This window comes from Myotis myotis, unplaced genomic scaffold, assembly GCF_014108235.1.
Source record: "Myotis myotis isolate mMyoMyo1 unplaced genomic scaffold, mMyoMyo1.p scaffold_m19_p_4, whole genome shotgun sequence".
NCBI lineage: Eukaryota > Metazoa > Chordata > Mammalia > Chiroptera > Vespertilionidae > Myotis > Myotis myotis.
Genome location: NW_023416346.1, coordinates 1,736,314 through 1,759,820, shown reverse-complemented (window position 1 = coordinate 1,759,820; position 23,507 = coordinate 1,736,314). Strand labels below are relative to the sequence as shown.

Genomic DNA, 23,507 nt, shown 5'->3' with positions numbered 1-23,507 from the left:
TGATCATATATTCTGTATAAATGCAATAACAGAAGACTGGTGATCAAAGCGCCAAGCTTCTATCTGGTACAACCTCAGGAGGCAGTGAGAATAAACAAATGTTAAAAAGAAGCATGAAACTGTGTAACAAAATAGCCAATTCCGATGAAATAAAATCCTGTTTAGTTAGGGTTTTACCATGTAAAATAGATTCAGTATTGAAATGACACAGATTTGGAATCATTAACTTTATTTGTCACTCTTCCCAGACACTGGTCCACTTCCACATCAAAAGTAGGAACATCTACACTTAGTCTTTGATAACAGTGTTGTACCACGAACCATAGTAACTTACACAGAGAAAAGTTACTGAAATAAAGAGATTTTTATATTCGTGACCCTAGACATCCCTCAAATATTTGTCCTATCTGTATAATTATGAGGATTTATAACTCCACAAAGCTATTTCTTCTTAGTTTTAGTATTTTTAATATCCACACTAGACCATCAGATCAGCAAACTTTCAAGAGGTTGAAAAACAGATGCAGTTCCAAATCTAAGTGACTGTATATGCACATGCATAGTCTAGAGCTGCTCTAAAGTTAAAAATCTTCTCTTGTTTCAGAGATACTTACATCAAATTAAGACATTTATAATAGCTCATAGTACATAACAACCCAAATAGCATTTTCACCTATCCTGTAAGGAAGTTAAGCATTCATAATCTTAATAAATTCAGTGCATTTTGTCAACATAAATAACACAAGCTATTCTAAATGTTTTACATTTATTTCAGTGCATTATTTTCAAATACTAAATGGAATGAAATTATAATTACTGGTTATATCATAATTGAGCATATTACGGAATCTGTTACACAAATAATTCACATCAATACTATAATTCATTCTAAAACAACCTCACAGGCACACACAAAATAGAGAACAAAATTTGCTTTTAAAAACATTTAAAGTGTACTGTCTTCTTTACCCTAAAAGATATATTTTCACAAAACAGCCAATTTCCAAACCCCTTTTCTAAGTTTGACTTAAGGAAAGTTCAATCCATTCGAATCTTCTGGTTTGTCATCCTGTAAATGATGCTATCATATCCAGGATCCATGTTCCAAATATTGTAAGAGGTGATAATCACAGCCAAGGCCAAGCCGATCATTATCCAAAGTACCATGTTGAAAATCACTGAATACTCAAAATTATACTTATAAGCAAGATTATAGGGACTTGATGGGTTCTTCTACAATGAAGAAAGAAAATCAAGAGGGAAGAATTTTAAGATAGGAAATTACCCCAATGCAGTAGCTCTGATTCATCTCTCTAACAAGCATTTATTCCTAAGTGGCATCAGAGCTTATACGAGGAGGAACCAAGAAGGGAGCTTTCAAGGAGATGATAACACACACTGTTGATTAACTATAAACGGGTTCAACTGCCATAGGTGACTTGAGATTTAGTGGGTTTTTTAAAGTTAATGTCGCAGTTTTAAAGCAGGATCTCAAAATGTGCTCACCTCTTGTTTTGCCTGAAGGATAGTCCTTGTCTTCCTCACAAGGGATGTGTCGAACGATCTGACAGTCACCAGCTCTACCACTGCATTCCCACCATAGAGACCATACATGTCATCTGCAAACTGCGGAGTTAGTGACATTACATCAATCTTAACTACATGTTTAAGTTCTTTGTGAAGCTTCTATGCATCTACAAGAACAACCTACCTACCTACTGGCTCATGAAATATAAGCTTAGAACAGGCAAGTCTTAAAAGTCTCAACATACATTCAAATGTTCCAAGTAACTTTAAGGGCCTGGATTTTTGGCATATAAGCTGGGAGAAGGGAAGTAGGGAAGGGAAATAAAAGAATCTTTCTGAATGGTCTCTGGTTAATCACAAACATCTACAAAGATTTACTGTGAAACCTCATTAAAGAGTTACAGGCGAGTAACTTCAAGAGCAAGAGAAATGAGCATTTATTACATATCTGCTAAATGTCTGCTACTGGCTGGGTGCTCCCCTTGGTTATTTCATAGTGTTTAATGGGGACAGAGTTTCAGTTGGGGAGGATGAAAGTTCCCGTAATGGATGGCAGTGGTGGTTGCACGACAACTTGAATGAACTTAATGTGACAGAACTCTATGCTTAAAAATGATTAAAGTGCTAAGTTTTATGTGACGTATATTTTAGCACGATGAGAAGAAAAAGGTATTGTGCTGGATGGAGTTATCCATCATTTCCTACGCTGCCTCTGCCAGCATTCCAGATGTCCCAGTATACATATACATCTTTGCTCTACTCCATCCTTGGCCACTAAAATTAGAAGTTCTCCAAAGAGCGTAAGAGTTCAAGCAATTAAGTATTTCACCTAAGGAGACTTTTCCATTAAGAGGCTAAAAGTGAGATGGTCATACTGTGACCTCTCATACCCCACTGATAATTTACCTTTTGTAGAGCATCAACAAGGATCTTAGAAGCATCTCTGAATTGTTCAGAATCTTCTCCGTAATGTTTCCCAATTTCATCCAAACCTGCCAGCTCCAGTGAATATAAGTCAGGAGAATGGTCCTTGGCTAGATGCTTATGTCGAGACAACTGAGGAGAACAAACAAACAAAAGGAAGTGGATGAAATGTCAAACACAGCCAAGTGAAGTTTTATGCCCAACTAAACTAGGCTGAACAGAACCAGCCCATGTGCCACAATACACAAATAGTCTAAAAAATGGCAGCAAATGGAGCTGGTTTAAATGGGAGTTTCCAATAAATCCAACATAAATCTCATTCTTAAGAGCAGTTCCAGGACTACATGAATATTTAATAAAAGCTCTTTTTAAATTTTCTTTTAAAAACTTCAGATATGAAAGAACAGATGGTTGGACCAGTCTCATCCCAGAACATGAGCCATCAATGCTCAGAGCAGACACTTCCCACATGCCCTCCTGGACCCCCCGGTGGCCTCCCGGACTGGGCTTCCAGCTCCCGGAACCAGCCCTGCTGAAAAAGTTTGGGCAACGACTTCAGTAGACAGCAAACAGGTACATTTTTCTGTTTCAATCACGGGAGTATTTTTGTGAAAAAATAATTCACCAAAAATACCCTTTCGGCAGATTTATTCCCTTCCTGACTTGGTGGACAGCTTTGTTAGTCCAAACTGTTGTTTCTATTTTAGATACAGGATTTAAGTCTTAATGTCTGACAAGAAATCAATAGCCAAGTCAGGGCTGCAGCTAGGGCGGCCCGCTCAAGTCCTGTGTTCTTGGAGGATATACTTACTATCTCCTAGGAGTAGAAATCCAAAATAATCTGACTAACGAGAGATGAGTTCAAAATTACCACCACCACCACCAATTCCTCAACTTCCATGGCATCATAAATAAATCCAGGGCATACTTGATCCACCTTTTCTATTGGTTTCATTATCATGCAAAGATTCTCTAGAAGTGTCTTCTGGCACCAAAATAAATGGGACTGAAAAATCAGAGCAGCCTACTCACCAAACTGGAAATATCATGTAGAACTTGCAGTTCAGAAAGAAAGAGCAGATCGACCTGCAGAGCCAAAAGAAATGCGCAGTGCCTTAAATATGCATCGCGGGTCTGTGTTTGCCATTTATCAAGTAAGGCGCAGGGTAGTACAAATGTTAAGCACATAAGCGAGCTTATGCAACAGTTGTCCTCCATTTGGTAGGTTCATTTCAAAGGAAAATACATATAAGACATTTCCCAACAGACAGGGATGGTCATTCCCAGCAGTGACCATCACTCAGTAGCTGCATTTCTTTCTTTTTTTTTTATGTTTTTATTGATTTTTTAGAGAGAGGGGGAGGAGGGGTAAGGGAAGGAGGGAGAGGGAGAGGGAGAGAAAGAAACAGACAGACATCGATTGGTTGCCTCCTGCACACCCCCTGCTAGGGAATCCAACCCACACCCTGGGTATGTGTCCTGACTGGGAATTGAACTGGTGACCTTTTGGTACGGAATGATACTTAACCAACTGAGCCCTCCCAGCCAGGGCTCAATAGCCATATTTCTGATAAAGCTATAGATAAAGCATCTAAACTCTATAGTTTTCCCTCAGGGCGTCAGAATGTTCTGGCACACTGCAGCGAGGTCCTGCCAGTGGCCCAGTTTGCTCACATCCCTTGAGGCGGTGGTCCTGGTCAACCATAGGAGGAGGGGAGGGTGCCATGTGGTTAAGAGGGTGCATGAGCGGGTGGTGAAACTGACAGACCTGAGTCATCAGTACGGGTGGCTCCCTCCACTGCGCTGTCAAGAATAAACTAGAGCCCTAGCCAGTTTGGCTAGGTGGATAGCGTGTCGGCCTGAGGACTGAAGGGTCCCGGGTTCTATTCTGGTCAAGGCTCAATCCCTGGTCAGAGTGTGTGCAGGAGGCAACCAATTGATGCATCTCTCTCACGTTGATGTTTCTCTCTGTCCCCCTGCCTTCTACTCTCTAAAATTCACTAGAAAAATATCCTCAGGTGAGGATTAGCCAAAAAAAAAAAAAAAGAAAGAAGAATGAACTAGAAAAATGAGGTAACACATCAGAAGTGGCAGTGAATGATGGCACCCACACCGCCAGATTGGCCCAGCTCCATCAGCCGTCAAGTAAGTCCCGTGATTTCTGGTTTGTCCAGATTAATTGGTGACAACCCTCATGCGAGAATGTAATACTGTTTACTACTACAGTTCAACTCGCCAAAGGAGCTTACTCATGCAGTTCATGAGCAAACTGCACTAGAGGAAAGAGGAATCTACTCCAGCCATAAATTTGCAAAAGTCAGGAGCATAAGAAAGGGGAAAGCAGTAATGAATTTAACTTGTTCATTCGGTAACTATACTTACTTCGTTGTTCCTGCTCAGGGAATTGAGGGGAAGGGAGTTGAGAACAGAGTTTTCTTGAAACAGGCGACTGCGGAGCTGTCGTAACGTTACTGAAAGATCTTCAAAAGCTGAATTTGCCTTCCCCACCATGTACACTCTCTGCAAGAAGAATCCAGAAGTTTAAGCTGTGTTCTCCAGAGTAAGCCCAATGTACAGAGGTCTGGCGGCATTGTTCCTAAAACTGGTTTTAAGTTTTCATTAACTAATGAGAGCTAATTTCTTAAAGCATCATGAATAAGAAGTATATCACTTACTTCCTCGCTGGGAGCCAACTGCAAAACTACTGGAGTTTCTTCAGAAAATAAGGAGTGAATGGAATTTGCAACACTGTCAAGGTTAAAAGGAACCGCCTGAAATTTAAGAGGAAGACCTGAATTATTATCTCAACCAAAGTGGGAAGAAAAATCATTCAGATGGTATTTAAAAAGGAGCCTCAAAAAAAAAAAAAAGGCATCAGCATTTTCTAGGGAAATTCAAAAGACCCAAATCACATCCAAACACAGAGCCCTTTGAGGATACGGAAGGTCAGACAGCCTCCTAGTGGGCCAATGAGCCTGTCCCCCAATGTGCCCAAACAGGAAATAACCTCCAAACCCCATGGACGCAATGCTATCTGCATAAACATCCTTTTCTCATGGTCGTGTGTATTTCAAACAGCAGTGCCTTTGGTCTCAATATTAATTAAATATGCGACAAAGAATGGATATTCTACCATAAAGTATTAACTCTCATTCAAGAGGTCAGAACATACCTGAAACCCATATGATGCCACTAACCAATGTCACCCCAATGCATTTAATAAAACAAAGCAGGTCAGAAGATTTTGAATTTAATTGAAAGAGAACAGACCTCATTTTTCATTTCAAAATTTTTAAAATGTTTAAAAAGACTTAGGGTTTGTCTTCAGATATACTGAAGACTCTTAGACAAGGCATGAAGTATGTCACAGAATTTCATAGGTTTTTTATCGTAGGAGCACATGATATTAAATTGAAATAACCACTTGGGGTAAAATCATTTTTTTTCCTTGAACTTTTTTTTATTAAAGTGTAACATGCAATACAGTGCACAAATCTTGGGGTAACAGCTCAAGGAATGTTTACAAATGGATACACTCATATAATCCCCCCAGATCAAGACCGAACATTATCAGCACCCTAGAAGCCTCCCCACTCATCCCCAAGAATAACCAAAAGTTTGACTTCTAGCCTCACCGATCTCTTTTTGCCCTACATTAGTTTTAACAATAAATTGCAGTAATTTTCCCCTCAAAATAATTATTTTATTCTCAATATTGTGGTATTAAAACAAGCAGTTTAGCCTGGCTGGTGTGCTCAGTGGTTGAGCGTCAACCTATGAACCAGGAGGTCATGGTTGATTCCCAATCAGGTCACATGCCCAGGTTGCAGGCTCAATCCCCAGTGTGGGGTGTGCAGGAAGCAGCCGATCCATGATTGTCTCTCATCATTGATGTTTCTAGCTCCCTCTCCCTCTCCCTTCCTCTCTGAAATCAATAAAAATATATACTTAAAAAAAACCCAAAAAGCAGTATAGCAGTAGTGGTTTTGCTTTAATGGAGATTTCTTATAGTAATTCCTTTTACTATTAAAAGGTTCATGTTTATAAGCAGCAAAGTAATGCTAACATGGTACAGGCAGAAATTACTGTGATTATATAAATCTTACTGATCAAATCCCACCATTCATGATACTGTGAAACAAAATCATTGAGTTAACGAGCAACTGAAGAAGAGAGGAGAACCAAGCTTGCAGAAGCGCCCTGAGTCAGCCACAGCGCTCTGCTTTGCAACCAGCCAGTTCACTGCCTCCGACTCGGGGGGGGGGGACACGAGGACATGTACCCAGTCCTCCGGCCTCACTGCGCCTAGTGGAGGGCACGCGTGGCAGGAAAGTTGAAGACGGAAGGTAACACGTCCCTAACCAGCAAGCTGGAGAAGCTAATGAGCCAGAGGACTGCCTGATGTGAAGGAAAAGGAAACGTTACAGGGACCGCTCCTTGTGTTCGGTGACTTCTCGGTACTTGTAGTGGAAGGAGGGTCCCTCACGACAGCTGTCAGCCTCCAGTCTCCTTACAGAACAACGAGGTGAAATTCTGAAGGGAAAGTGACAAGATAACGCCCGAGACGGTGTCGGCGGGAGACACCGCAACTACTTTCAGCTTTTCGAGCCATTTGTCTGCCTTTTATCTTAGAACTCCCAGGCACAGGGAGCCGACAAGTCTCAGTACATTTACAGCCACCACGTCATTTTTTGTAACAGAAGTTGTTTTACTTATCAATCAGCGCATCCAAAAAAAGACAAGTGTGCTTAGAACACAGTTCATAGTGACAGCTGACAAGACGGAATTAAAAACGCACCCTGTTGATCTGAGCAATACTCACATCCTGCAGCGGGTAGGAAATGATGCTGCCTGGGGGCAGCGCGAGCCTGTCCACTCCCTTCACCAGCACCATCACGGTGGCCTGAGGACGATGGAATAGGTTTCCCACGGCAAGGCCCGGCCAAGAAAGGTCCTAAACGTGGAAAAGTGGGAAACGGTGCTGAGTTAGCAACTCGGGAAAGCACGCCGGGAGCCTGCAGGAGAGCTCAGGGCTTCTGCGGACACCGGCGGTGAGCGCCCAGGAGAGCAGACGTTTTATTCCAGGTAGTAGCTGCAACCGCCTAAGCAAGGATGCAGATTTCTACCTCCATTTGCTTAAAAACTTGTACGCATTTCAGCAGTAACATTCAATAGGAAGTCACCGCAAATCTCTGATGGAAAACTGCAGGCAAGTGAACAAAACATAGGTACTTTGCAAATTCCAGATGACAAATGTCCTTGTCTTCTTACAACCATGGCACTTCCCCCTCACTGCTTGTCCTTACCTACATCACTGTTCCCTGTCACTCAGTCTCATTGGAGCATCGTCCCATGCACCAAGTTTGTGGGTTCAATTCCCGGTCATGAAACGTAACCAGGTTTCGGGTTCAATCCCTGGTCGGGGAGTGTACAGGAGGCAATTGATCGATGTTTCTCTCTCACATAGATTTTTCTCTTTCTCTCTCTCTCTCTCTCTCTCTCTCTCTCTCTCTCTCTCTCCCCCTCCCCCACCCCTCCTCTCACTCTAAAACAGCCGTGGGCAAACTATGGCCCGCAGCCAGATTGAAATGAATAAAACTAAAAAAAAAAAAAAAAAAAAAAAAAAAGACCGTACCCTTTTATGTAATGATGTTTACTTTGAATTTATATTAGTTCACACAAACACTCCATCCATGCTTTTGTTCCGGCCCTCCGGTCCAGTTTAAGAACCCATTGTGGCCCTCGAGTCAAAAAGTTTGCCCACCCCTGCTCTAAAATCAACCGAAAACATCTCAAAAATTTTTTTTTCATTAGACTAAGCTCTTTATAAATAAAACAAATTCCTGCTGAAAGTAACTCATATTAGTTCACTAATAATTATTTCTAAAGGTTGCCTTAATTGCCATTTGTAATCAAATTTAAGTCTGTAAAGAACAAAGTACAGATCTCATCCTTAAATGTAACCGCCAGTCCTGCTCATGCTAGGAGCTCAGGAGCCCCTCCCACAGGCCCCGGGAGCGGGTGCCCAGGCATTGCTTCTGGTTTCAAGGGCAGCCGGGACTCGGAGGACAGCTCCTCTGAGTGATGGATGATATCTGGAGGCCACATCAAAAGCACCAAACTTATAAAATGGGAGATGACAGGAAGACGGAGCAAACGGAATCCCTTTTCTTCTGGGGCGCAGCTGGACATTCCTCATACTCGCTGGTCCCGGCCGCCTCTGCTGCATCACATGATCGCTCAGTTACTGTGTGTTGCAGCTTAATTGTTGGAAACCGTGATCCTAGGCTATTCCTTAACTACTGACAACACTACTTTCCTCAACTCAGGCAAGATGATACACATTTTTTCATTCATAACAAATTATAAGAGACTGAGTGTGTGTGTCTCCCACCCCAAATTCATATGCTGCGCTCCTAGCCCGTAAGGCAGTGGTTCTCAACCTTCCTGATGCCGCGCCCCTTTAATACAGTTCCTCATGTTGTGGTGACCCCCAATTTCATTGTTACAAATGGAACATAATTAAAGCACAGTGATTCATCACAAAAACAATATGTAATGATATATGTATTTTCCGATGGTCTTAGGCGACCCCTGTGAAAAGGGATGGTATCAGGAGGTGCTTGGGTCATGAGGATGGAGCTCTCACGAAAGGGGTCAGTGCCCTCATAAAGGACCCGAGAGCTCTCTCACCGCGGGAGGACACAGCAAGAAGCCCAGCCTGCACCCTGGAAGGGCCCTCACTAGGACTGGAGCTCACACAGCCTCAGAACGGCAAGACTGGCCGCTGCTTATAAGCCACGCCATCCAGTGCTTTGTCACAGCAGCCGGAACTAAAACACCGGTCTGTCACGTGTACTGAGAAAAATAAAAGTACACGTCCTATTAATAGTAGGACGGATGTATTCTCTTATAGACAAAGAATGTCACTACTCTGAATAAATTATTACATGGACAATGATTTATAAGGATTTCGTTTCATAAGCCAAGCTTGTACTTACCCCAAACCTCCCCAACTACAAATGAGCTTTTTCACTTTTGCAACCTGTACCAAATATACCTGTTCGCTTGTTGCTTTCTTGGGTTCTTTGCAGAAATCAACAAAAATGCTTTCAGAAACCCCCCAAAAATATTGATTGATTTGAGAGAAAGAGAACATCAATGTGTTGTTCCACTTATTTATGCATTCGTTGGTTGCCTGGGGGTGGGGCCATATCGGGATGACACGCCAATCAACTGAGCTACCCGCCGCGGCCCAAATATATATATTTAAATACACATACTTCTTTCACGGAGAAGCCCATGGACAGTGCAGCCACATCTGGGATTCGCTCTCCGGGTATAGGCCAATTTCCATCGCGGAACACAACAGACCCCGGGGATCTTAATATACTAAACTCGTTCCCCAAAACACCTGAGAAGAAAACAGATTAGTAAATGAATGATGAGCATCATAAATCTTTTGCATCCATGTGGAAAATTATGAAGTATGTTTCCCCATTCCCAGTGAGTTAGCATATTAAATCATGGTGGGACAAAACGCTGAATCCTAAATAAACTTCAATGAATTCTTTTTCAAGGTATCACTCTGAGAATTAAGTGCACACATTCTGCTGAAACAAAGATACAACGACGAAACCGGATTCCCCTAATGATCTAGATGACTTCCCACAAGTGGCCCTTAAACAGGGGCATGTGGCAATTTGTCAAGTGTTAGGAATCAGTGGCACGTCTCCAGAATTTAAGAAACAAAAAACAAAACTCTAGCATAGACTAACAAGGAAGAGTGAAACTTAAAAACTCGAAATTATTTCTACCACCGACCCTCTCTTCAAAATGCAAATTCATCAAATTTCCTAGCATTTCACCCTAAAACTTTAGTAGGTTAGTATCTTTGCAAAGATCTTTCCTTTCATCCCACAGGCAAACCTAGTGAAATGACGACTGTCATGTGGGGGTACATGTTACCAGTGAGGACACAAAACACTTCAGACCATAGAAACAAAATCCAGGAAATAGTATTTCCAATGGACATACGAAGAAGGTGAGAAAAGGTATTCTGTAATAATAAGGTCAGCTAGTCTAGGGATATGAGGCCTTGGAATAAAAGATGAAGGAGAAGCCCGGCTGGTGTGGTCCAGTAGTTGAGCGCTGACCATGTTTGGTGTTGCAGTGTTGACAGTAAATAAAAGGCCTCTGGTGGTGCTGATAAAATGAGTTGCAATTCAGTGCAGCCACCAGAGCAGAAATTTCCAGATTGTTCTAGCCTGAGGGAGACGAAAAAAAAATTAGCAGAATGGAATGGCCCTCTGCAATGGATACACATCTTGGTTCACTAAAGTAGTTTTGCAAACTCTAAGGAAAATGGGGCAGCAAGGCACCCTTATATTCAAAGCACCACACGCATTTGAAAAACCAAATTTGGATCTGGAGATAGCCCTGTTTTGAGATGTGGCCCTACTCACTCAACCCAGCAAAATTATACTCAATTCCTTTGCCTTGACTTTATTATTTTTTTAAATATGTTTTTATTGATTTTTTAGAGAGAGAGAGAGAGAGAGAAACATCCATGATGAGAGAGAATCATGGATGGGCTGCCTCCTGCACGCCCCCCACTGGGGATGGAGCCCACAACCCGGGCACATGCCCTGACCAGGAATCAAACTGCCACCTCCTGGTTCACAGGTTGAAGCGCAACCGCTGAGCCACACCGGCTGGGCCTTTGCCTTGACTTTATAGTTAGATTCTCCTTCCTGTCCGCACAGCAGTCCCGCAGGAGCCCAGCGCTTTAGAAAACATCAGTCATGGACTCCAGACTCTCTAGGTTTCAAAGTGCGCACTGCACTGGGCAGCCTGAGGCCCTTCCTGCCCTCACTGCTCTCCTAGTCTCCGCTCCCTCCCAAGGCTGGAAACTCCCGAACACAGTGATGGCTCCCGGGTTTGACTCTCAGCCTGAGCCTGAGCCGTAGACCTGCACACCCAACAGTCTGCTGCGCATGTCCCTCTAAGCCAGTGGTTCTCGACCTTCTGGCCCTTTAAATACAGCTCCTCATGCTGTGACCCAACCATAACGTTATTTTCGTTGCTCCTTCATCACTGTCATGTTGCTACGGTGATGAACCGTCATGTAAATATCTGATATGCAGGATGGTCTGAGGCGACCCCTGTGACAGGGTCGTTCGACCGCCAAAGGGGTCGCGACCCACAGGTTGAGAACCGCTGCTCTAAGCCCTGTGGGTCTTTCAAACCCAGCAGGTTTGGACCGGAATTCCCCCGGCTTTCCACCCCCAAGGGTGCCACCGCCTGCCACCCAGCTGCTCGAATGGGTCGCCTTGAAATCCTTCCTCAGCACCACAGCTCGCCTGTCCACCTTTTTTCCGATTATCGCACGAGTCCTTTCCCACCCGTGTCCAGTGCACACGCTTCGGGCCTCACAAGGCCTGGGGAACTGGCCACCTTGTGACTTGCTTTCCTATCACCTCAAAATACAGATCTGTTCACTCGTCCTTCAGTTTAACCACCTCCACTCCCAGCCCAGAGCCTTTGAGACCAAACGCAAGGGCACCTCATTAACATTCCTTCTGGGGTCTCTCAACGGAACTCGTAAACACTCAGGCCTGTACTGTCGAGCCTCTCCTTCCCACCCCAACCGTCACATTTGTCCTCTGAGCCTCCCAGTGACCACATCAAATCCCTCAACAGGACTCCCTGCAGATTCCGTGTGTTTTTGACCTGCGCCTTTCCTCTCCAGGCTAAACGTAAATTCTTTCAAATACTCCTTGTGACGTGGTATTCATAACCCTAATTCCCCTTTTCTAGTCTGTCTCTGACTTGGTAGCAAGCATTTGAAAGAACTTACGTTTTTTTCTCTAATAGAGAAGTCTGATCCCTTAATGATGTCTTCCATGAAATCACGTTTAGTCATTGTGGAAAAAACTAATTTAACCTCAGCTGACAAGACCAAGCAGTGCAAATGCTGACAGGATTGGATTCTTGGTCTGCATGAACTAGACCCGTGGTCGGCAAACTGCGGCTGGCAAGCCACATGCGGCTCTTTGGCCCCTTGAGTGTGGCTCTTCCTAAGCCTTAGGAGTATCCTAATTAAGTTAATAACAATGTACCTACCTATATAGTTCAAGTTTAAAAAATGTGGCTCTCAAAAGAAATTTCAATCGTGCTACTGTTGAGATTTGGCTCTGTTGACTAATGAGTTTGCCGACCACTGAACTAGACTATTCTAGTTAGGAAAGCATGTTCAAACCATGGACCAAACCAAAAACAAACAAATAAAACCCCCTACACGTCCCTGAATCAAAATATCACTCATAACACTATACGTGGAATTAGCAGATGTTCAGATAAATCATAGTATGAAAGGGAAGATTTTTAAAGTTCAAAAACAAAATTTAAAAAATTAAAATAGTCCTGGCCATTTTTGCTGAGTGGATAGAGTGTCAGCCTACTGGACGGGACCAAAGGGCCCCGGGTTCAATTCCGGTCAAGGGCATGTACCTCCCCGATCCGGGACCTGGTTGGGGGGCTTGTGCAGGAGGCAACCAATGGATTTGTTTCTCTCACACTGATGTTTCGCTGTCTTTCCCTCTCTAAAAATCAATGGAAAAATATCCTCGGGTGAGGATTTTTAAAAAAATTAAAATAAAAAGTTCCCCCCAAGTACTTTACTAGATAGATCAGAATGACTTTCCAGAGCCAGACACAAAACGAACAAAACAGCCCTAAAATTTAGGGGGCAGGAAAAAGAAGTATAACTGTCATCAACACAACACCGTGCAATCCGATGTCAAGAACATCAGTGGTCTACACCCCCCACCCCCGCAGAGTTCAACCCCGATTCAAAAGGGGTGTCCCAGCACCTCACTCAGCGGAGGCACAGGCCTCCTATAGATTCTAACCTATCGGTTTTAAAGCCATACACTGGGGAACGGAACCCAATTCCTCCCAATAGTTTTCAACGTGGCCTCTTGTTGGCCACAGTCTGCGCGTGGTCCCAGCCCCGTGGTTCCCACGGTCTCACACAGGGGTAGCCCTCCCACTGCCTGGGCCACAGCACCTGCAACGGAAAGGCCCACGCTCTGGCGAGAGCTGATCTGTGTGGTGTTGGGTAATGTCCTTAGGCGTCATCACTCTAAAACGAGCAGGATCTCCTCGTGTAAGGGTTGCTGTGAAATTAAATGAATTACGTGATACACCAGAGGCCAAATCCTAGCTGACTGCACGCCCCTTGCTGGATGTCAGGGAACCTCGGCTCCCCTCAGGAAGCTACCATGATCTGACATGTGACCCTAAGAACGTGACTCACATCTCAGTGCCCACATCCTTAAAATCGCTGTGACAGGCAACTGAGAGGGGCTCTGAGTTCGCCTTTAGAAACGACCATGACTCCACCTCCAACTTCTGTCTCCCGAAACAATCACTGATGCCAACCGCTAGGAATGGAGACACCAAAAAATGCGAAGAAATGCAGCCGATGGCAGCTCGGAAGTCCCTTCCCTTCTCCGCAGGCGGCTGCGGTTCAGCACTCAATTGAGAAATGCCTTCCCGGCGTCCGGAGCCGGAAGAGGCCGGGAGGACGCGAGGCAAGACCGGCGGACGCGCCTTCCAGGAGGAGGAGGAAGGTGCGGCCGCTCAGACGCCCCCGCCCGGCCCCGCCCGCCCGGCCGCGGCGCCCCTCGCCCGCACTGCGGCACCCGCCCCACCGGGCGCACGCCTGGCCGCCCCGACCCCGCGGCTCCGACCCCGGGGAGCGCGCCCCGCCCGCCCCGGGTCCTCACCCGCCACCAACAAGGACAGAAGCGCGACGAGCACAGCCATGGCTCCGGCGGCCGCAGCGGCGCAGGGGCGACAAGGAAGGGGCTGGAGGACGCGAGCGACCACGGCAGCACCGGGGTGACGAGCTCCGGCTCTGCCCGAGCCCCTGGGACCGCCCCGTCGTCGCCGCCGCTCGCCGGTGCCGCGCTCTCCACCAATCGCCGGAGACGCCGCGGCTTGCGGGGGAGGCGTGGCCAGCGCACGTCGGTCTACTGGGCGGGTCTAACGTAATAATGGGCGGGCCTAAGGTGGTGGGTGGGCGGGTCTAACGTGATGGGCGGGCGGCCCTTCTAATGGGAGACAGCAATCGCAGAGCCGGGCAGCCCCGCCCCCTCGCCCGTGACAACTGGTCACGAGTTAGAGGGTCGCGCGGGCGATCCCAGATGCGGGGAGAAGACGGAGCCTTCCTCCCGCGTGGGGACCCCCTGGCCGCTCCCGGGTGACGGTTTCCAACCGGCTGTCCGTCCTTCCCGGTCGCGTGGCTCTGCCCTGCCGCGGGTGGAGCCGCGGGAGCTGCGTGGCTGGTTTGGTTTCGCTCTATTGCCCAGATGCTGCGCTCCAGCTGGGAGGAAGCTGGGAGCCCCTGGGAGCCCTGCCCTCCACGTAGGGCACAACGAATAATTTTTAGGATAAATATGTCGTGAATATTTCATGGGACGTACTTAGACTAATAAAAGAAATGGATTGTTTGTCTGAAATTCAAATATACCTGGGCGGCCTGTGTGTTGATTTGCTAAGTCAGGTAACCCTACCGCCTAAGATGGTCTGACTTCCTGATCGACCAGGAGTGACGTGACAGAAACATCCATTACTTTCTTCATCCATTCACTCCGGGTGACGTGAGAGCTACACATATTAATTAGACCAGGATCCGCCCTCCCCACAGCTCATAATTCTTTGCCGGTGAAATGAGGAAAGAAGTAACACAATGTAACATCTGTAGTTAGAAGATGATTGCCCAGCTGATGACCTTGAAAGACGGATGCGTTCCCAACGGCGAGGATAGGTGATGGGGGGTGGGGGAGGCAGCACACGGTGGAGTCATTTCTCTTCACATCCACTAACATTTCGGTCTTTGTCCACCTCGCTGCGTAGCCTAGAACCGGTTCTAGACCAAAGGCCTTGGAAGAGCTTGTCTAAATGAACCTTACTGAGGGGCATAGTCAGCTCAAAGTGGAGCAGAGCGTCTGCGGCTCATCCAACCTAAAGGAACAGGGAAAGGAGTGGATTGTTCTGTTCTTAAAAGAGTTCCAGAACATTCTTCTGTCTTTTAATTTGAAGATGACCAAAAATATCGTAAATAGACTGGAATAAAATAAATCCTTCCTCTTCCCCCTCCCCCAAGAAAACGGCAAAATCTCACAATCTTTCATGCTCTACCTATGTCTTGACAAATAACATCCCTTGCTAAGCCAAGGGTGAATCTCTTACCCTTTCGATCTAAGGCCCCTTTTCCTCTGAGGTCTTAAAGGGGCAATGCTGCTTCGTACAGCCTTAGAACCCAGTAAGATAAACGCTGTAGGAAGCCTTCTGGTTTCGTACATTGAGGTTGAAACCTGGGGGAGGGCATATGCACTCAAGGTCCCAGGAGGGCATATGCACTCAAGGTCCCGTTCTGAACCATCCGTAGTTCTGCTTTATGAATGCAGCCCTTTGGGTTCAATCTTTAGCGCTTCGTAAGGAACTGGTGATGCGTGGTTAACTTTCCCTTGAAGCATTTAGAAGTGGATATGTGAGCGGCAGGATGCTAGTTGAAGGTATGACACGTAATGTTTGCCTAAAAGAAGCCTCCTCCCTCATCACACCTCTCCTCCCAGGCCATTGCCCTGAGGGGAGGACTCGCAGAAGCATCAGAAAACAAAAACTTCAAGCTCTTGGCTCTTGAGTTGCAGAAGGAGAGGTCCACATATACTATTTGAAAGAATATGTACATAATTCAGTTTGCTTTCCTAACTCTTCCCCCTGTCCCGCCCCATCGCATTAATTCCAGCAGTAAATTCTGAGTGATCCCAGATAGAGCATGGTGAGGTGGCCTGGTCCCCGCAAATCAGCCATCGGGGAGCCCTGCAGAGGCCAAGGTCATGTCATGCCCCAAGACCAGGCAGCCCCCACTCAATGAAAAATTAAGAATTCCTTTTCAAAAGATAGCAGATACAATTCTGTAGAATGAAAAAGTGAGGGGGAGGGCGGGAGTAACCTCACAGTGGAGAAACCTGACAAACAACTCAGCTAGGTGATCAAGGTCCACATCAGCAATGCCACACCAGGTAGGAGGTGATGAAATGGCATTTAGCCCGGCCGGTGTGGTTCAGTGGTTGAGTATCAACCTATGAACCAGGTGGTCCTGGGTTCGATTTCCGGTCAGGGCACATGCCTGTGTTACTGGCTCGATCCCCAGTGTGGGGCGTGTAGGAGGCAGCTGATCCATGATTCTCTTTCATCATTGATGTTTCTATCTCTCCCTCTCCTTTCTTCTCTGAAATCAATAAAAATATATTTAAATAAATAAATTTTTTAAATTGATTTCACAATGAGGAAAAGGGAGAGGGAGAGAGAGATAAAAAGATCAATAAAACCCAGACGGTGTGGCTCACTAGTTGAGCTTCAACCTATGAACCAGGAGGTCAGGGTTTGATTCCTGGTCAGGGCACATGCCTGGGTTTCGGGCTCCATCCCCAGTGGGGAGTGTGCAGGAGGCAACCGATTCATGATTTTCTCTCACCATGGATGCTTCTCTCTCTCTCTCCCTTCCTTTCTTTTTTTTTTTTTTTGTAATAAAGATATTCATAATATCTTATTTTTTAAATATATTTTTATTGATTTCAAAGGGGAAGGGAGAGGGAGAAAGAGATAGAAACATCAATGATGAGAGAGAATCATTGATTGGCTGCCTCCTGCACGGCCCCCCCACCCCCCACTGGGGATCAAGCCCACAACCTGGGCATGTGCTCTTGACTGGAATCGAACACGGGACACTTTAGTCTGCAGGCTGACGCTCTATCCACTGAGCCAAATCAGTTAGGGCTCTCCCTTTCTGAAATCAATAAAAATATATATTTTTTTAAAAAATCAATAATGAGAATCATGGACCGGCTGCCTCCTGCACGCCCCACACTGGGGATCGAGCCCGCAACCCGGGCCTGTGCCCTGACTGGGAATTGAACCATGACCTCCTGGTTCATAGGTCAACGCTCAACCACTGAGCCACGCCGGGTGGCTTATTTTACTTTTTAATAAAAATAAATCACTTTACATATTCTTGCTTCTTTTACTTTAAAATGGCTCAGCTATCTTGCCATGGCAGGTGGTGGAGTATTGTTGTCTGTCTGCTTATGTCTGTAATTACAGACGGGCGGTGAGTGAAATGTGTATGTTATTAAGCTACACTTTCGGTCCAGTCAGCTGCCCTTTACAGGAAGTCACACTCCAGGAGCTACTTTTATCTTCAATCAACATCAGATGTTTTGCTAATTAGCATAATGATTGTTCAAGTGAACCTACACAATGATATTAGAAATGGGCTTTTATTGTTGAATTGAGAAGTATTTAAAGTATGCATGGATCGGCTGAACTGTTTTATTTTATTATTTTTTAAATATATTTTTATTGATTTCAGAGAGAGAGACAGAAACATCCATGATGAGAGAGAATCGTGGATTGGGTGCCTCCTGCACGCCCCGTGCTGGGGATTGAGTGCGAAACCTGGGGCACGTGTCCTGACCGGCAATTGAACCGGTGACCTCCTGGTTCACAGGTCGACACTCAACCACTGTTCCTTACACTTGTACAAACAGGATGATTGACTAGACACACAAGTTACCTGGGCTCAGTGGCACCTTCGGCTAGATCTCTAGTGGGGCCTTTGTCCAGCCATAAATGTGGACACTCTGGTCGCCTGATGCCTCCTACAGGGCTGCCGGGGTCCTGCATTTAGGGTGCTGTTCCCTGCATCTCAAGTGAAGCGCGCATGCAGGGATGGAGTGCAGGCTTGGCGTGCACAGAAGAGGAGGTGCCACCTGGCTGACTCGGACCTGGGACCAGCTCCCATTATACCTCGGCAGCAAGGTGGGAATAACTAGGCCCCACCCACCTGGGAGCAAATAAACTGGCCTCACCCGGCCGGCGTGGCTCAGTGGTTGAGTGTAGACCCATGAACCAGGAGGTCACGGTTCAATTCCCAGTCAGAGCCAGGCCCAGGTTGGGGGTTTGATCCCCAGTGTGGGGTGTGCAGGAGGCAGGCGATCCATGGTTCTCTCTCATCATGGATGTTTCTATCCCTCTCTCCCTCTCCCTTCTTCTCTCTGGAATCAATAAAAATATATTTTTTTTTTTTTTAAAAAAAGGACTCGGCTATAAAAAAATAAAATAAACTGGCCTCGGTCAGTTCGCAGCATTATCAAACTTTAATTGACCAAACCTGTTTCAACAGACATCTAATGTTTTGCTTTTATATGAAATGCTGCAGTACCCATCCATTTCACAGAATGTTTGCATATATATTTTTAATAACTGCATAATATGTCATTGTGTAGATGCACTCTAATTTATTAGTCTAATCCCCTATCTTTGTATTTTGTGTGTTGACAGAATCTAGATCTGCACCCAGGTCTGGTTAAGGCCAAAGCCCACATCATTCCCAATACTTCTAGAATTTTCGGCAAGATTGAAACTGGGAGTCAAAGTGCCAGGAGCTGATTGTGGCTGTTGCTCTTTCCCCAGTTCCTGTTTGGCCGGGGGTTCCATACCAGGCCTCAATTGACTTGTCCTCCCTCTGGGTCATCTTGAAAGGGTTCTCTACCCTTGTCACAGGTATGGTTTTCTGCCCAAACATAAGAAATGCTGCTATTACCATCTAATTTTCAAACCTGGGAAGGTGGCAAGATCAGATTGTCAGTATATGAAGGTAAATCTAACCTCATGCACCAAGTACTATGTCTGCCCTGCCTGCTTGTGGGAAAATTTGCTACCTTCATTGCGCTACACTCACCTTTCACCCACCCACCCAAGAAGTGGCGACCGTATATTAATAACAAAGAGCAGGAAGAGGATTATTCTAATTTTCTAATGATAATGCCACTGAATAAACTTCTTTACGTTTCATCTTCTGAGACAATGGAGATTTTGATGTAGATTTTTGCCTTCATTATAGTGTTTTATAGTCTATGTTCCTAAGAACTGGGTCAGACTTTGCATTATGGCTGTAATTTATTTTGGAGTGCCTGATATTTACATTTCTAGGCGAGCAGTATATATATAATGCCATATTAACGCTGGAGCTTTAAGTTAGAGGAGTTATTTTTTTTTTAATTGAAATAACAACTCAGCCCCATTCTATACATAGTCCAATGTAACTTCATTTTTTCTAAATGAATTCATCTGTGATTTCCCTCCTGCAGGCTTAGTCGTTCCCACCCACACACCTCCTCCCCGGCGCCCAGCCAGCCAAAGGTCAGTTCTATCATTTCTGATCCTCCAGAATATCTTATCATTCTTTATCTCATACAGCAGGGTGCCTCCTAAGTTGGGATTTTAATTTGTTTCTAGGCAAGAGAAGTTGCGTGTTGAAATCTGTCTGGGTCTTGTTTATAGGTTTATCTAGTGCAGTGTTATTTGTAATTGGAAATGAAAATGATTGCAAACAACTGTTACCGGAAAGGGGCCTGGGCCTGGAGCAGGCCTGCCTCCGGCCGGCGGTGGTGTGTGGGTTCTTCGTGCAGGAAAGATTTCACAAGCCAGTCCCCGTGATTGTGAGAGTGTGTTTGTCACAGCTGGGGCTGCGAGACCAGGAAGGGCCAGGAGAGAGGAAGCAGCAGGGGTGCCTGGCGGGGCTGCTCTGCTCCCTGGGCAGCCAGAGGACACACGCCTTGGGACAGGTTCAGGGGGTTAGTCCCGGAGCAGCTGCCGCTGCCCATTGCTCCCCCAGATGCAAGGTTTGTGGGGTCCCTTAGAGGTTAGGAGGTGCATGGCTGTGGGGATGAAGTGAGAGGAGGGAAAGGCAGGAAGAGAGAGGGAGAGAGAGATAGAAACATCAATGATGAGAGAGAAGCACCGATGGGCTGCCTCCTGCATGCCCCCTACTGGGGATCAAGTCTACAACCTGGGCATGTGCCTCGACTGGGAATCAAACCATGACCTCCCGGTTCATAGGTCGGTGCTCAACCACTGAGCCATGCTGGTTGGGCACGTGTGTCCTTTAGAAACCAGGCAACCAGTGGATCTGGTTTCAAACCGTCAAGATGCAGGACCGAGCATGCGCCCCGGAGCAGGCCTGCACCTTTCCCTCCCCCCACTTCATCCCCACAGCCATGCACCTCCTCTCTAGCCCCTAAGGCAGTGGTTCTCAACCTTCCTAATGCCGCGACCCTTTAATACAGTTCCTCATGTTGTGGTGGCCCCCAAGCATAAAATTATTTTCGTTGCTACTTCATAACTGTAATGTTGCTACTGTTATGAATCGTCATGTAAATATCTGATATGCAGGATGCATTTTCATTGTTACACATTGAACATAATTAAAGCATAGTGACTAATCACAAAAACAATATGGAATGATATATTGTTTTTCGATGGTCTTAGGCGACCCCTGTGAAAGGGTCGTTCGACCCCCAAAGGGGTCGCGACCCAAAGGTTGAGAACCGCTGCTCTAAGGGACCCCACAAGACTTGCATTTGGGGGAGCAATGGGCAGTGGCAGCTGGTCCAGGGCTAACCCCCTTGAGCCAATTAAGCAGAGCAGGGTTAAACCATATATGAGCGTTCATTCCAATCCTGCAGGCAACATGAGAAAGCAGCAGGTCACCCACAAATACCTGCTCTGCACCCCTCCCCCCATAAGCCAGCTGCTTACTATATGGGGTACAAGGATGAAGATTATATGGGGTAGTGGGTGACAGAAATAAGAATGGGTATTACAGGCATGGGGAAGTAGGCAAAAGGAATAAAAAGGGGTATAATTGTTAGGCAATGCTGGCTGGGGGGTTGCAAAGGGCGCAATAAGGTTGTTAATGTTTCCATGATAATAGGCAGTTCCCAGGTCCCAAGGCATACAATTCCCAGCCAGGTCAGAATATGCTTTATTTATTTATTAAAAATATTTTTTATTTATTTTTTACAGAGAGAAAGGGAGAGGAATAGAGAGTTAGAAACATCGATGAGAGAGAAACATTGATCAGCTGCCTCCTGCACACCCCCCACTGGGGATGTGCCAGCAACCAAGGTACATGCCCTTGACCAGAATCGAACCTGGGACCTTTCAGTCCACAGGCTGACGCTCTATCCACTGAGCCAAACCAGTCAGGGCTATGCTTTATTTTTTAAAAAATTTTTATTTTGTTTTTTTTTCATGGGGAGCAGGGGGAGGAGAAAAAGGAGAGAAATTGAGAAAAGGAAGGGGAAGGGGAGAGGTAGAAGAGGAAGCAGAGGGAGAGGAAGTAGGAGGAGGGAGAGGAAGGGAAGGAGAGAGAGCAAGCCCAGAATATGCCTTCTTTAACCAGAACAAAACAATCATGGTTAACAGAGCATGACTATCCTATATAATAAAAGCATAATATGCTAAGTGTCTGACCAATTGGTCCACTGCTCAACCAGTCACTATGATGCACACTGACCACCAGGGGGCAGACGTTCTGACCAGTGGGTTAGCTTGCTGCTGGGGTCTGGCCAATTGGGACTGGGCGAGAGGGCTGGCCCTGGAGCCCTCCCTCGGTCCCTCCCAGGCCGGCCAGCACCCATTGGCCCCAATCAGGACTGGGCGATACAGACCCAATTGGCCCCATCACTGGCCAGGCAGAAGGACCCTACCCGTGCACGAATTCATGCACCGGGCCTCTAATATTTCTTATAATTATAGCTAATCCCCACTATTCTATTTCTGCCCATAATATCCCTCTCTGATGGGTTGAAAGGGTCCTAGTGAGTGTCTGCTGGCCAGAGAGGGGACATGGGAACCCTTGGGTAAATGAGCCAATAGGAAGAAGCTTAGCTCCACACCTTGGTGTTGACTGTTAAGAAAGGTGAATTCTGGCCAAGGCAGGGCTGGGCCTGCAAACCCCCAGGTGTGTTGTGGAAACAAGGGCTGTTTCAAGGCAAAGTCAAGCCATACACTTGGGATCCAACTTGTGGCACCTTATTCCAGGGCTCTTAGGAGGAGAGGGCAGGAGCTGGATTAGGGGTGAATTCGGGTTGCCAGACTGAACACGACCACGGCTATTCATCAGCAAAACTTGGGGGCAGCCATGGCAGCATAAAAAGAGGGTGCCTGTTGGGGGACTGCTCAGATTACCTAGTTCTGTCTTTCCCTTGAAAGCAGGACTGGGATGGAACTGGGCTGTGTCCTGGATAATTTACCTGGAGAGGAGCCCCAAGAGAGAATCTGGGCTTTTTATGTGGACCCTCAAGCAGTTCATTTGAATATGAGACTTGAAGGGGAGCAGAATCTGCCACCCCAAAATGCGCCTCTTTGGCATGACGACTCTTGTAGGCTGGCTGTGTTTAAGAAACTGCAGACACAGGGGAAGCTCTGAACACTGAGCGGAAGTTACCCTTTGGCAGGAGACATTTGCATCAGGGAATCGCCATGGGAAGGGGTCTCCCTCTCTGGCCCAGGAAGAGGGGGGACGCCAAGCCTCTAGAGACGCTGATCCATGGAGAAGGCACAGCTTTAAACCTGCACAGCAGCCTCCCGCTTGCTTACTGGGCCTTCCTGGTAGCTTCCCCGAACTACCTCCCCGCCCCCAGCATCTTCTTTTGTCTTTACCTGCAGATGGTATTTAAGGTGGTACCGTCAGCCCTTGGGGAAGTTACGCAGTTTTCCTGGGTGTCTCCCAGGTGTACAGGAGGTATACATGTTATTAAACTTCTTTTGTTTTGTCCTGTTATTATCTCTTTTATTATCGTGTGTGTGTGTGTGTGTGTGTGTGTGTGTGTGTGTGTGTATGTGTGTGTCTCAGCCAAGAACCTAGAAGGGTAGAGAGAAAATTATTTTTCCTTCCCTACAGAACAAGTGATATTAACGTATCATTGTTAATTATTTTGGGGGCGATATTGGTATTGTGGTTATGTTTACAGGATTCCTTCTCTTTAAAAGATACATAGTGAAGTATTTGTGGGTAAAAGAATATGATGGCTGGTATTTCTTTAAAAAAATCAATAGGGCCCTAACGGGTTTGGCTCAGTGGATAGAGCGTCGGCCTGCAGACTCAAGGGTCCCAGGTTCGATTCTGGTCAAGG

At 46.0% G+C, this 23,507-nt stretch overlaps 1 protein-coding gene across 2 annotated transcripts; it reads right to left on the bottom strand.

Moving 5' to 3' along the window:
* Positions 1–212: 212 nt before the first annotated feature.
* ATP6AP2 (ATPase H+ transporting accessory protein 2) lies at positions 213–14,410 on the bottom strand. Of its 2 annotated transcripts, XM_036304632.1 has the most exons (10): positions 14,244–14,392; positions 13,523–13,631; positions 9,735–9,865; positions 7,274–7,405; positions 5,127–5,222; positions 4,834–4,971; positions 3,484–3,537; positions 2,434–2,583; positions 1,507–1,626; positions 213–1,233 (listed from the first exon to the last, which is right to left on the bottom strand). In XM_036304632.1, the coding sequence occupies exons 3-10, from the start codon at positions 9,753–9,755 to the stop codon at positions 1,039–1,041; spliced, it is 906 nt and encodes a 301-aa protein (XP_036160525.1). In that variant the 5' UTR covers positions 9,756–9,865; positions 13,523–13,631; positions 14,244–14,392; the 3' UTR covers positions 213–1,038. The 2 variants fall into 2 exon arrangements, with proteins under 2 accessions (XP_036160525.1, XP_036160524.1); XM_036304631.1 differs by lacking the exon at positions 13,523–13,631 and having other exon boundaries at positions 14,244–14,410.
* Positions 14,411–23,507: the final 9,097 nt, after the last annotated feature.

Excerpts from the sequence above, each read along its gene's own strand:
- ATP6AP2 (XM_036304631.1), bottom strand. The coding sequence starts at position 14,283 with ATGGCTGTGCTCGTCGCGCTTCTGTCCTTGTTGGTGGCGG. Across the intron at positions 7,406-9,734 it reads TGGGCTTCTCCGTGAAAGAA|GACCTTTCTTGGCCGGGCCT; the intron begins GTATGTGTATTT and ends TTCCACGTTTAG. Across the intron at positions 5,223-7,273 it reads TTTCCTACCCGCTGCAGGAT|GCGGTTCCTTTTAACCTTGA; the intron begins GTGAGTATTGCT and ends CTTAAATTTCAG.